Source organism: Protopterus annectens, chromosome 2.part0 (genome assembly GCF_019279795.1).
Source record: "Protopterus annectens isolate FY-2018-M chromosome 2.part0, PAN1.0, whole genome shotgun sequence".
Lineage (NCBI taxonomy): Eukaryota > Metazoa > Chordata > Ceratodontiformes > Protopteridae > Protopterus > Protopterus annectens.
The window spans coordinates 1696399348-1696414495 of NC_056728.1; the positions used below are offsets into that span (position 1 = coordinate 1696399348).

The window sequence follows — 15148 nt, forward strand, 5'->3', positions numbered from 1 at the left end:
TTGTTTGCATGTGACACTGCACTGTCACTATGTGCTCATAAGAGCCCACAGGTCTGGACTAGACATCTCAGCTTTGTATGCACTGCCAATATTGTGCCTATTACTGCTGGGGGAAGAGAGGTTGTGCAGCTGCTACTTGTTCTTTTTCTGCATCACTATCATTGGCAGATATTGTGACTCTGCATTCTGTGTGTGTGTGTGTGTGTGTGTGTGTGTGTGTGTGTGTGTGTGTGTGTGTGTGTGTGTGTGTGTGTGTGTGTGTGTGTGTGTGTGTCCTAACGTATATTACTATTGGGCTGGTCTGCCCTGTCTGCCTCCTTATGATCATACTATGTAGCATGGCTAATATGACAAACACACTGCAGGCTATAGTTTGGTCATTCTGCAGTGCCCCTTCACAGATGAATAAAGACAGCAGAAGCAAGCTGTGAGCTGGCTAAAACATGCTCACTGATGCTTGTGGTTTCTGCTGGTTTCATACTGGATATCAGCCAGAGCTCTAGCTAGTATTTAACATTACCTGTAAACATAGTAGGGACAGATGTCTGAGTGTGTGCGGAGGGTCACTACTACACATATGCCATTTAGGCAGCGGTAAGCACTTCATGTAGCCACAATGCCTGCGATAACTGGTTTATATTGTCCTGTGGAATGTCATCTTGAAGGAAATGGCAATACAGCTGACATGTATGCCATACCTGTAAATCATAAGAACTGCTAGGGTGCTGTGCAGGCACACTAGATATGACCACTGTGCACTGCACAGCACTTGGTAGTTCACAGAATGATGGCCTTTCCTGTTCACACACACCTCTGTGACTGTGCATACTGAACATGTGCAACCAACATTAAGAAATCAGCAATATTGTAAATGCCATACACAGTGGTGACTCTCTCCTTTGGTGTACTGAGAAACCAGATATGCTCAACTACACGCGGAAGTAGGACTTCAAGAAATTTTAGCATTCCACAGGTAGTGGCCTGTGATACAACAAAAGCATCCCCAGTTCATCTTTGAAAGATTACTGCAGTGAGCATTATGAGTGCTATACCTTGGTGATCACAAGAACAGAAAGGCCACTCATTCGTACTGATTCTACATAGGAGTGATAAATATCAACCAAGCTCCATACAGCATCACTGTCTACAAAGAAACAGTCAATTTCTTGGTCATTAGCTTTGTTGTTGTAGACGGATAAATGACTACGACCCAGGTGACCACAGTTTAAATAGCTGATCAGGTACCTACTGAAACTGGTGTGGGGGAGGAGAGGAATGATGAGGCTTAAACCTGGTCACCTCTCTTTTTATGGAGTGGAAGGCACATGCTTGTGAGTACATTCTCTGCAGAAGAATCCCTGGTAGAGATGCTGGATCATGCAAGATGTGCTAGTCTGAAATAGCAGCAGGACTAATTGATCATGTCACATGGAGATATGGTATGTACTGCTATGACCCACTTCACAACAATCCCTTAGACATGAATGAGCATGCATGGGCATACACGTTAAACAAGAAACCTGAAGTGCCTTTGACAGATGCCTCAATGACAGCCCCGCTCAGTCAGCTCTCACTCCACTGATGAGGAATGAATGTACTACCCGACAAAGAGGATATGATGGTCAGCAGACAGAAGGGGCAAAAAATATCAAACAGCATTTTTTTCATTTTACAGACCAGAAGATTGACATCAGCTGTCGGTACTGTTTTTGTTACTGCCTAATGCCCTGCCACTCTAATGGACAAACACATACGCACTAACAATAACTGCTGCTGGTGCAATCTGAGCATTTTAACTATCTGCAACCCATATATTTTCAATGTGCTTTGTTCTTATAAAATTGTAATGCGGACTTGTACTCAAATTCTTCCACCTACAACTAAGATTCATAACCATATTGCACTTGTGCATATTTTTCTACACACCTTCACCTGCATGTTGTTATGCATTCATTTACATAATTCTCTAATGCACAGTTTTTCTCACCGCATTGCTGTGAAACATGGGACTCTGGATTGCTACAGCATTGTGTATGGCTATTTCATGCAACTGAGTACATTACAGTACAAAACTCAGGTATGTGCACAGCCCAAGTGTAAGGAGCATCAGACAACAAAACCCACTCTCATGTTGTAAAATCTAATATTTTTAGAAAAAAAGCAAATTAAGTCAGAAAAGTACCAACCATCTAATACCACAAAAATCAAAAAGTAAGGGTAGCTATGTGCAATATATTTTTTAAAGGACAGTCTGAAATGAACTCTGCTTGTAATTAACATGCGGTTACTAAAACTCATTAAAACCTTCTTGAAGCTGGGCAATGCATTCTCCTTGAACAACAGCTCAATCAAGAAAGGTGCATAATGCTGCAAAATCTGAGCCCACGGAGCCACCACTTTCAAAGGGGCTAGTACAAAAATATAAAACAACTAGGGAGCACAACATGGAAAATATGGCATCACAGTTAATACAGTTGTGACTGATTTAATTTAAACCATTAGAAGTAACTGTTTATAAAACATCACAATATTTATTCAGTATGCATGCATGTCCAGTATGCACCAGAATACGCAACACATTAATACAAAAGTAAAATTGTAAGACTGATTTTAACAAGTAGGCATATATAAATATATGTGAAAAACAAGTCACTATGACAGGCCAGCAACAACCCCCATGGAAAAAGACCACTGTAAAATTTGGGAAATGCTATTAATTGTAGGTTAATGCCCACTCTCAGACAGGGACATTCATGATGTAGGTGCTAAGTTCTGTAAACAGCCTCCACCCCCACTGAAAAAAAAAAAAAAAAAAAAAAAACAGGTTGAGGGATAAACAAGTGATATCAACCAGCTCTGTTTCTAGGCAGAGGGCTTCAGCCAGAGAAGGAAGTCCAATGGGAGACTATGGGGCTAGCCCCAGGCAACACATTGGTAATAAGTCTGAGAGGACATGTAATAGAATCCACTGAGCAAAACAAGCCACAAATATGTTTTTACTGCATAGAAATGCATCCAGTCCAGCTATTGGAACTAAGACAATGAAAAAAATTCAGTACCTACCTGCAATGCAGTGGTCAAAGATTACTCCCCCAGAAAGTTAATTACAAGGTGACTATGACCCCCTTTCAACTCCTTAGTTACTTCTCTAGTAACATGCCCCCCACACAGATGCCCATGACAGCTGGGATCCAAATGGTTTGGGGTGCTTGGCTAGGCTTGTAAGGGTCCTAGTGGTCGTTAATCTAGTAAAACCCAAGAAACTATGGGAGGAAGGAATTGGCTGGAATTTCAAAAACAACCTCTTATGTTTGGAGATAAGGAATTAGGAAAATAACATGAGCATACAACATTCGGTATGTATAAGTGAATGGATAATTAGCATTCATCACAACATGTACTGCTTAATTACAAAAAAGTAGTTATGTACTCACCATAACGTTCCATCTGTGGTGTTGATCTTCATTTATCCTTAACATATGGGAACTCCGTTCCAAGTCTCGGAAATGGCTCGGCTGTTGCAACAGCTTGCACGAACCAAAAACTCCTGAGCATAGTCCCTACCCAGAATGCCTCATTCTAAATTACCTCAGATTGAGTTTGCAGCTATAATAAAAGACCAGGAAAGGTAATACTATAACCCACTGAAGAGGCTACGTTCAGGGTCATACATGAAGAAACAAATAAAGAGGACCAAGACCGGTTTCTGAAGGAGTCTGAAGGAGGGGGAAGGAGGGTGGGGTGTCAAGATCGACAACACAGATGGAACGTTATGGTGAGTACATAACTTCTTTATCTGATGTTGTCAGTCTTCATTTATCCTTGATGTATGGGACAGAGTCCCCAGCTACTTTGTATCTTAGGAAGCTTTATGGAAAGATATCCCTGAGCACTATAGAACCAAATGAAGCTCTTCCCTTGGAGACCAGATCCACTTTGTAATGAGTAAAAGATATGTGGAGAAGCACAAATCGTAGCTGCACATATATCGTCCATGGAAGCCTTAGAGTGGAAAATAACAGACATGGCTATAGCTCTTGTGGAGCGTGCTTTAACTGGGGCTGCCAATTGGAGGTTTTTCTGGTTGTGCACCAAGGTAATGCAGTCTCTTAACCACTTAGACGTGACCTTTAAAACTGATTTACCCATGGAAGGACCTAAAAAGGAAACTAATAACTGGTCCGACTTTCTGAACTCTTTAGTTATGTCGAGATAAAAACGCAATTGTCTGTGAATATCCAGTAAATGTAAACAGTATTCTCCCTTGTTGGAAAAATTAGGAAAGAATACTGGCAATTCAGTGGATTGCTTTAATGTTAGTCTCAGATACGACCTTTGGAAGAAAGGATGGATTGGTTCTTAGTAATACCCCATCTTTATGAAAAATCAAATATGGAGGTTTTGAGGATAACACACAAATCTCTGAAATCCTCCTAGTGGATGTAATGGCTATTAAGAAAATGGCATTTCATGAAAAATTTCAAATCACAGGTAGCAGCCGGCTCAAAGAGGGATTGGACCAAGATTGCAAAACCATAGTAAGATCTTAGGGAACAGGGGTTCTTCTATAAGGAGGCTTTAAACTCAATATTTCCTTTAGAAAAACCTTGCAGAGTATGTGAAATTAAAGATTGTCCTTCAAAACTGTTATGGAAATTAGAAATAGCAGCAAGCTGAACTCTGATGGTAGAAGAAGCTCCTTGTTTGAAGAGCGTAGACACAAACTGCAAAAACGTCTTCAACTGATGCCAAAAAAGAATCAAGTTTATTACTGCTTGCCCATAAGGAAAATCTTTTCCATTTACTGAGGTAGAGACGCCTTGTGGAAGGTTCATGGGAAGCTAGCAACATTTTTCGAACTGGGGAAGATAAGCTGTTTCTCCTGGCAATCAATGGAACTGAAGCAACCAAGTTGTAAGCTTGAGGTTTTTCAGGTTGGGGTGAATAACTTTAAACAAATTTGTATAAATAATTGTTAACAGCACCGAGTATTCTGTGATCCATTTGAAGGCGAAAGGCCGAGGTACCAGATCGCAATAAACGTTTTACTGGCATGGTGCTAGTGGTTTGTGTGTTTCGTTATATTTTTGCTGCAATTCATCAGTATTTGTGGATTTGGGGTGAACTAGTCCCTGAGGATGGGACAGGAGATCTGGATCAGAGTCCAGACTCCACAGATGCTGAAGCAGGTAAGGCCAAAGAAAGTGGAACCAGCATCGTCGAGGCCAAAATGGGGCAATGAAGATCACTTTGCTCTTCAACCTTATGGCCTTCTTTAAGAAAAGGGGTATTTACAGGAATGGGGAAAGCACAGAGTAGCCGCGAGGGCCAATTGTGAAGGACAGCATCTCCCGGGAACAACTCCTGAGGGAAATTAGGGTGAAGTGGCTGCTGCACTTCTTGTTCTGAGGGGATACAAATAGGTCACAGCAAGGCTGGCCCCAGTGACGGAAAATCTCCTTCGCCACTCTGGGATTGACAGATCACTCGTGAGGCAAGAGGATGCATCTGTTCAATTTGTCCGCTATCATGTTCAAGCTCTCTTTGATAGGAGTTGCTACCAGAAAGCGGTTTGAAGAGATTGCCCATTGCTACACTCTCAGGGCTTCTTGACAGAAGGGGTAAGACTTAGTTTTGTCTTGTTTGTTGATGTATTAGACTACTGACATGTCTGACTGAACTGCAACCGCTCCTTGAGGGAGGACAGTTTGAAAGGCTTACTGCCCTCAGTTGCAGAACATTGGTATGCAAATTGGCCTCTATTTTGGACTAAGTGTCTTGGACAGTCCCTCCCTGAAAATGCCTCCCCCACCTGATCTGGGAAGCATCCGTGGTCGCTACAGCCTGGGGATTAAGTGAAACGTATGGTCGGCCAAACAGAATTTCCTCGGATTCCATTCACCAAGATAAATCCTTCTCACAACGATTGCAAATTCAGATGAGGTGAGATAGAGGATGACTGAGGATAGACCATTGGGAGGACAGAAATCACCACTGGATTCTCATGTGGAACCTTGCTAGCGGTACTAATGTGATGGCCACTGCCATGGATACCAGTGCCTGCAGAACTAGTAAAGCAGGAACACTGTCATTGGAAAGAATAATGTCTACCTGTGATCTTATTTTCTGCAGTCTATAAGTAGGAAAGGAGACACTGCAATAGGTCGCATTCAAGCAGGCTTCTATGAATTCCAATTGTTGGGTTGGACTTAGCTGAGATTTGGCGAGATTCACCGTTTTGCCTAGATGACAGCAAATGAATACAGTGAAATCTCTTGTCTGTTAGAGTAGATGCCTGGTGGGGGCAGTAAGGAGCCGATCATCCAAATATGGAAACACAATCTGTGCAGTCTCAGGTGAGCTGCTACTGCTGCCATACATTTGGTTAACACCCGGGGGGGGTTGTGGTGAGATCAAAAGGCAGGGCTCGGGACTAATAATGACTGGCTTCCAGCTGGAAATGGAGGAACCTCTTGGAGTGTTTGTCCATTTTTATATAGCAATACGCATGTCTTGGAGGTCTACTGATCACATCTAATCGTCTTTCCCTAAGAAGAGAAGAATAGACTGAACCGTGACCATCCGGAATTTTGTCTGTTGAACAAACTTGTTCAGAATCCTGAGATCCAAAATTGATCTCCAGTCCCCTGTCTTTTTTGGCATCAAAAAGAACCTTCAGTAGAATCCAGATCCTTTTTGGTCTGGCAGGACTTCGTGAATGACTTTTTCCAGCAGCTTTTGAATTTCCCAAGCTGCCTGATGATCCATCTGGTTGGGTGAATCAGGGATCCTGCTTCCCGGTTTTGGGATAAGGTCAAATGGAATATAGTAACCTCTACTAATGATCCTTGGCACCTAAGCACCTGTGGTTAAGCTTTTGCCAGGCTTGTGAGTGCAAGGATAGTCTTCTCCTGATTGCCTCCAGAGGCAAGCAATTGGGCCTCCCTTGAGGAGCGCTGGTAGGGATTCCCCTGAGAAGGAATCTCTGGAACACTGATTTTGCAGGCCACCTCTGCTGCATGGCGGGCATCTTCCATTATAGCTCCCCTTCTGCCCAGAGGGGAGTCATTACCACCCGTGCCATGGAAAGGCCCTTGGGTTTTCTTGAATCACATTTTCCCGCTTCTCTGGTTCCTGGAATAGGAGCACTGGGGAGCAGAAAAACGTATGCCCATGGCAGATGGGTTTTTTTCATCCTTTTCACACCTGGCTAAGGTAACTTTAACTTTGGGGCCAAAAAGGGAAGATCCATCAAATGCAGCATTGATGAATGAAGACTTGAATGGCTCCACAAACTCACACAAGCAAATCCAGACATGCCTCCTTATGGCTATGCCTGAACCCGCTGCGCTAGTTGTCCCTTCGACTGCATGTACAATAAGCCTCATGGACAAGTTCGAGACAGACTCCATGGTGGCAAGCTAGGAGAACACTTTATCCTGTACCTCATCAGACAACTCCTGCAAGGATATCTGAGAGCACCTTGATCAGATCCCTCAAAAGTATAGTGAAGTGTTCCATAAAGTTCAACAACTACAAAGCATAGGTCGAAGAAGCGTAGACTAGCTTCCCAAATCTGTCCATTGCCCTAGACTCTCAGTTAGGGGGATGAACAGTGGAACTTTCATCTGCTAGTTCCTTCCTCATGGCTGCTGCAACCACCATGGCCATCTACTTCTAAACCTTTGGCCCAGTGCTGATGGTCCTCTGGAGCTAAAAGGATTTTATCTGGTCTCCTGGGGACTGGTTCTATGGAATCTGGGGCCTTCTATGCCTGCTGGGTGATCAGTTTAATAAGATCTTCAGTCAGCAGGGTCACCCAAGAGGTAGATGGGCGAGCACCAAATCTTTGCATGTACACAAACTCCTCTAAGGATAGGTCTTGGGGCTTCCAGCTACCCCTCTGCTTTAATATTTCAAGAACGTCTCCAAAGGAGACGTCTTCTGGGGATCACCTTTGGGAACCTTCCCCATCACTGAAGTCTGTGTCTTCTGTGACAGATTCCTCTGGGGAATCAAGGTGTTTCCTCTTACACAACCTGTTCCGAGGCACCTCCTCAGTGGGAGCTTCTCTAGAGCAATTGGAAGAGATAGAGCCCTGTGTATGGGGGTGCCCTGCAGCTTCGGTGCTCGTTGTCTGGGCATGGAGGTTGACGGAAACTCTGGACCAGAGGGGATCCTAGGCTGAAGCTCCGATGGGAGGGAAGCCAGCAGAGGCCAAGGCCCTCTCCATAACTTGAAAGGCAGGTCCCCCCCAAAGTGGGATGAAAGCCCAGAACTGGGAAGGACAACCTCGGAACTATGGTCCCACCCTGCTCCGAGGAAACCTCCAAGGTCGAAGTCGAGGAAGAGCCCACAAATGGCGACATGAGGCTACAACCCCAGGAGTCCGTTGGTTCTGAAGAAACTGAGGAACTCAGGGCAAAGACTGGGGCTGAAGACATGATAGCTGTCATCACGATAGCCGGAACCGGGTATGTCAGAGCAGAGGTCTCTAAAACCGCAGTGGTGGTTAGAGGAAGAACGTCTGATGGAGTTTTTGGAGAAAAGGGCCTATCTCCAGAAGGAAGTGAAGCCTGGGAAGAAGTGGAAAGACCCCTTGCCACGAGGAGCTGATCCACCAACCTCATGACATCTACTTCAGTCAGACTCCTAGAGGAATTGATCGAAAACGCTGAAGGAGATTCTGGCCTCTTTAAAAAAGGGGCTTGGTAGTTACCTCGCAAAGGGGTCTATCGATGGAGAATACCTGGTTCTAGGAACTAAAAGAAATAATGGTTCCTGAGTTAACAATGCTGGGGAGGGACCTGCTTCCAGAAATACTGCTGGCACCATAGCCAGCACCGAGGGAGGACAGGTGACAGGAAAGGTCGGCACTGAGGTGGATGGTATTGAAACTTGAGGTGTTGAGCTAGTCACTATTACCAGAACCCAGGAAGACTGTTCCATAGGTTTTTTGGCATTCACCTTCAGAAGCTGCTGGAGCCAAAGGTTTTGATTTTTTATATGCCGGAGCTGAAGGGGATGCCGGCACTAAGACTTCTCTTTTTAGCATTCCCAGATTTTGAGAAAGGGGAAGAGGATGATGATGGAGAAGACACCTCAGATTTCGCAGTTCAAGGCTGACCAGATGAGGCCTCCTCAAATGGTGTTTTTTTTAGACCTTTTAGAATAAGTTTATTTTTACTCTGCATGAGGGCCCGCTGACTTAAAGCTTGACAAATATTACACTGTTGTTGTAAGTGAGCTGGACCCAAGCAATAAACACAAGAAGAATGTTCATCTGAATTTGGCATTTTTCTGCAACAACTAGAACATTGTTTTACACCAGTCGTAACCTTGCTCTTATCTGCCATGCTGATTGGGAAAGGATCAATGGCAAAACACTCACGCTACAAAGTTTTACACACACACACACACACACACACACACACACAAGAATAGAGGAAAGAAAGAAGGGCTGCCAATGATGGTAAGCCAAAAACTATCAGAGGTGGAAAAAAGGGATAGCACTACCAGCAATGGTAGGACAGATACCACATGGTAAGAATTAAGAAAGGGATAGTACACTCACTCAAAGAAACGGCAAAATTAAGAGGAAAAACTATCAGAAAAAATATATAAGTAAAGCTAAATGGGCAGGAGAAGGAAAGCTTTATAAAATCTTTAATAGCAGTAGAAGAAACAATAAATTTTTTACTTAGCTCAAGGAGAGTTCGGCTGATGCGTCTTTACAAGAAGAGCGGCAAATGAGATCTCGGGTAATTTAGAGGGAGGCATTCTGGGTATGGACTTAGCTCAGGAGTTTTTGGTTCGTGCGAGCTGTTGCAAAGGCCGTGCCGGTTCTAAGACTCGGAAAAAGAGTTCCCATACTGCAAGGATAAATGAAAACTGACATCAGATTATACAAGTTTATGGGATGGACATATGGTACAAACTGTAGGAAACATCGTTTGATAAAAATGAAACCAATCATTCACCTAACAAAGGGTAAGCTGTTTACAAAACTCCAACTTCGAAGGACTTTTTTAATTTGACAGTGTTTTTCCATTCTTAAAGTAGTAGGCTATCAAGCCTTTTTATAATACTCTTCTGTATTTATTATCCAGTATTTGCTTCTTACTTTTTATACGCTATCAAAACCTCATTTTTGCCCCACATAACATGAACTTAAAGTTATTATATTTAACAATACTTAATTGTTTCAGATTTGATTTTAGTACATCTGCACTTCCCAAGTTAGACCACTACAGCCCACACTTTTCTTGAAGATGCAAGTCTGAGCTTTAGACATGAAGAATAGAAAGCCATTTCAAAATAAAGGATATAATATGGATTTTCCAGCAGCAGTGATGCCATACCTGCTTCCTTTATCATTGGTCGGGCCATTAAAGCACGTCTTCTCCAATAAAACTGAAAAAAAAATTCAGTTCAGAATATCAGATTTCCACTGTTCAGACGCCAAACAATTTATCTTTACTGCAAAGTAAAATACCATTTACAACTTTAAACTTACATGGTCTCCTGTGCCAGCCAGATGTATACATACAGGTCTGTATTTGCTCTTCCATTCTTTGGGCACAATAAACTGAAACCTGTTAAAATCACAGTATAAAAGACTACATGTTAAAATATCCTTTGTATACAAGAAAAAAAATGATAATTCTAACAAATAAACATCAACATTTAGATTTGCATGCTATTTGTTAATGATGTATTGGACAGGCTACAGATTAGAAGCAAAATGAATTCATAGTTTCATAGGTAGGTACTAGGCTATCTGCACTAAGGCATTTATAAGCCTAGCCAGAATGTGTTAGCTTTCACCGCCCCCTTAGATTAGTTCCCTGTGCCTCTGTCCAGCAGAGCCACTGAAGTGATCCCAGGGATAAATTTTGTTTCCCATCCACTCGTCAAGGTTTCTCTTGAAGAGTGTTAGTGAGGAGCTCTGCCTAATGTAGATTGGAATCTTGTTCCAAAGCATGGGAAGTCTCTGTGACAGGAATCTATTCCTCCAGCATGTCCTATTTATTGTTGTGGTGAGGTTTAGATCCCAACAGCGTGTGGCTCGAGGGGATAAGCTTTTCTTTAGGTGGAGCATGTCCGTCAGTTCTGGGTTGGACATGGCCTTGTATGTCAGGCAGAGATCACTTCTGAGTAGGTGGTATGCAACAGAGTACAGCTGGAGTTTCTTCAGTCGAGCTGCATAGGGCATCTGTTTGAGGCCACCGATCCTCTTGGTGAGGTACTTCTGTGGTCTTTCCAGCTGTTGCAGGTGTCTTGAAAGATACATCCCAAATGGGGCATTGTATTCTATGATGGGTCTGATGAGCTATGAGTAGATCGGCACAATGACCTCTTTTGATCTGGATGTGAACCCTTTTGTGATAAGATGGGCCATGAAGAAGGATTTTCTAACCACTTTGGCAATGGGATCAAAGGAGAGTTTACTATCTACTTGGGTCCCCAGATCCCTTATTACATCTTCCCTATTTAGGGGACTACCACCTATGTGGTAGTTTGTGGGTACTTTGTTTTTTCCAAAGGGGATGACTATGCACTTTTTGGCATTTAGCTTGAGGCCATGATTTTGACACCAGGTATCCGTCTCAGTGAGACCCTTTTGGAGGATGTCTGTGTTAGCCAGAGAGTCAGTTATAGCCCCTAGTTTGCAGTCATCTGCGAACTTGGTCAGCCATAGTCCTCCTGTGCTTTCCTGTACCGCTGAGAAGTATATGCAGAACAGGAGGGGTCCTAGGACTGAGCCCTGGGGAACACCACTTGTAACCAGTTTAGAGTCAAACCTAGCTCCCGCAACTCTTACCATGTGGGTTCTGTCCGTGAGCCAGTTGATAACACATCTTATGACGTAGGGGTTTATGTTCAGGCTGGTGAGCTTGTCTATAATACCAGAATGGGGAATGGTGTCAAAGGCCTTTGCAAGGTCTAGGTAGGCTGTATGCATCACCTTTCCCTCATCTATAGCCTTGGTAACTGTCTCGAAGTCCACCAGGTATAGGAGGCATGATCTGCCCTTAAAGCCGAACTGGGTAGGGTCCAGTGTTTGTAGGTTCCCAATGTCTCTGTTAATGAGCTCCATGATGATGTGCTCCATAGCCTTGCAGACCAAGCTAGTCAGGCTTATAGGGCGATAGTTCCCAGGGTCTGCTGTGGCTCCACCTTTGTGGAGCGGAATAACCGTTGCTGTGCGCCACTCTATGGGTACGTAATCTGTGGAGAGACTGAGTTTGAACAGTGTGTTTAGGTGAGGGGTTAGTTTGTCTTTGAGCTCATGTAGGACGCAGCCTGGGACACCGTCCGGTCCCATTGATGCTGTGTTTTTGGCTTTGGAGAGGGTTGTTTTAACCTGAGTGTCTGTGATTTCAGGAGCTCTACATTCTTCTGGTATGGTTATGGGCCCTTTTGGGGGTGAGAGGGAGGTGAAGTTTGCGCTGAACCGGTCTTCCAGGATGTTGGCAATGTTGGTCGGTTCGGTGTATTTTGTACCATTCTGCAATAACTCCAAGCAGATCTGAGCATTGCCACTTAGATTCTTGACATAGCTAAAGAATGCCTTGTGGTTATCTTTGGAGTCCTTGGCAATTTTTCTTTCAAAACTTGCCTTGGATAATTTTATGAGGGATTGTAGTTTCTTGCTGATACTTAAAACTCAATTCTGCTAGGAGATTAACTGAGAGATTAGTTGTGTAAAATCTTACCATAACCATAGATGTCCTTCTCTTCCATGCTGCAGTATTCACACTAGTGGGATCCTCCGCCTCAGGTGACCTGAATGTCCGGCTCATGCCAAAGCTTAAGCTTGGTTGCTGTCAGGTGCATGGGATGTCACAAGCAGGGCCATAAACCATGGGCCATAAATGTGACGTCTGCACGCACAGACCTCAGAAATGACTGCCCCAGTCGGACAATAGTCTAAGGAAAACAGGAATGATGCCATCCAGACTGGGAAAAGATCATGAAGGGGGGAGGAATACTGCAACAAGGAAGGGAAGGACATCTATGGTTATGGTAATATTTTACACAACTAATCTATGTCCTTCTGTTCTCATGTTGTAATATTCTCACTAGTGGGAAAGTACCACAGCTCATGCAGGTCAAAGGGTGGAGGAAGAGGTAGCAGTCTCCAGGAAACCATGGAGGATGGCCCTTGCAAATCCTACTCTGGCTCTGGAGATGTTGTCCAATTTATAATGCTTGGTGAAGCTATGTAAAGAGGACCATGTAGCTGCCTCTAGGATAGTAGCCATATCCAGGCCTTTGAGGAAAGCCCCTGAAGAGGCCACTGCTCTAGTAGAATGTGCTTTAACGGAGTGGTTAAATCCTTACCATGGAAAGAATAACAGAAGGAAATAGTTTTGCATATCCAGGAGGATATTGTCCGTTTGGATACAGCTTTCCCCAGGGCCCTGGGGTGAAAGGATATAAAGAGCTGATTGGTCTTATTCCGATAAATCCTCAGTTGCCTGTGGACATCAAGGGAGAGGAGCACTCTCTCAATGTCATTCTGTGGTGAAAGGAAAAAGGTGGGTAAATGGATAGATTGGTTAAGGGACAGTTCATTGACCACTCTGGGCATGAAGGAGGGGTTGGCACAGAGAATTAACCTATCCTTGTGAAAGATAGTGTAGGGTGGAGTGGCAATGAGTGCTTGCAGCTCAGAGGCCCTCCTAGCTGAAGTAAGGGCTACTAACAAGACAGTCTTCCAGGTACACATCTGCTGGTTCAAAGGGGGCCTTGGTGAGTTCTCCAGTACATAGTTCAGGTCCCAAGGAGGAGGGATGGGTTTTTCTTTGAGGTCTGATGTGGAGAACCGCCTTAAAGAAAAGTTTCACCTTCAGTCTAGACAATACGGGTAGAGCAATAGGTAAGCAGGCTGAAATGGGTGACAAATTGACTTGCACTGAAGAGTATGAAAGTTCTGATTTTAGGAGCTCACACACACAGGCCAGGACTAGAGAATACTCTGCTTGGAAGGGGTCTAGCTGTCACTGAAGACACCAACTGGAGAACCTTTTCCATTTTGATGCATAGGATCTCCTGGTAGTGGGTTTCTTAGCCTCCTGCAGGACAGATATGTTCTCAGAAAAGAGGTGTCTGAAAGGGATCAGGATGAACGAGGGATCCCTTCTGTTGTATGAGGAGGTCCACCTTGTGAGGCAACTTGCAGTGATTGCCCTTGGCAAGAGATAAGAAGGAAGGGGAACCAATGCTGCCTTGGCCAATAGGGGGTCATCAGCAAGATTTTTGGTTTGTCCCTCTGGATCTTCAGTAGGACATTCTGAATGAGCGGAATGGGGGGCATAAAGGACAGCCCCTTCCAAAAAATCGAAAAGGCATCCACTTTCCACGTTAGTGGTGAGGGGAGTCTGGAGCAGAATAGCTGAATTTGTCTGTTCTGAGGGGAGGCAAACAGATCTATTTGTGGGGTGCCCTATCAGTGGACAATGTCTAGGAAAACATCTCTGTGCAACATCCATTTGTGATGAGAGAATGATCTGCTGAAGGCATCTGCCTGATAATTGTCCTGAGATGGGATGCAGACCGACATTGTACTGAGTGGCCAACTCCCATGCCTGTGCTGCTAGCTTGCACACAAAGTAAGATCTGGTCCCTCCCTGTGTGTTGATGTACCACATGACAGTGGTGCTGTCTGTGCAGATTTGAAGAGGGTCTGGTTGTATTAGAGGGAGGAAGGTCTTCAGAGCAAGAAGGAGATCAGTCATTTCCCTCACACTGATATGTTTTCTCTGGAGGGAGGGCTCACATTGAGCCTGTACATCAAGACCATTCATAGTGGCCCTCTATCCTAGATCAGACGCATCTATGTGCATGAAATGCACTGGCTTGGGGGGTTTACAGGTGTGTACTAGACTAACAGCCCTGGAGCCTATACAAGCCTAGCCCAAGAAGATTCCCTGGCATCATGCTGCCCAAAGTTAGTTCCCAGTGCCCCAGTCAAGCAAGGCCACTGAAGTGATCCCCGGGGTGAACTTCCTATTGCTCACCCACTCGTCAAGCTTTCTCTTAAAGAGGGCCAGTGAAGTGCTCTGCTTGATGTGAATGAAAGTTTGTTCCAGAGTATGGGAAGTCTATGGGTTAGGAACCTGCCCCTCCAGCATGTTCTGTT

General features: G+C 44.2%; 1 protein-coding gene across 1 annotated transcript in view; it reads right to left on the reverse strand.

Annotated features, from left to right (window-relative positions):
• The window catches only part of ABHD18 (abhydrolase domain containing 18), a gene marked incomplete in the record, with an annotated part of 695491 nt that overhangs the window by 476075 nt on the left and 204268 nt on the right, over positions 1–15148 (reverse strand). The window contains 2 exon segments of the mRNA XM_044061749.1: positions 10327–10413; positions 10517–10595. Coding sequence (XP_043917684.1) covers positions 10327–10413; positions 10517–10595 — 166 coding nt within the window.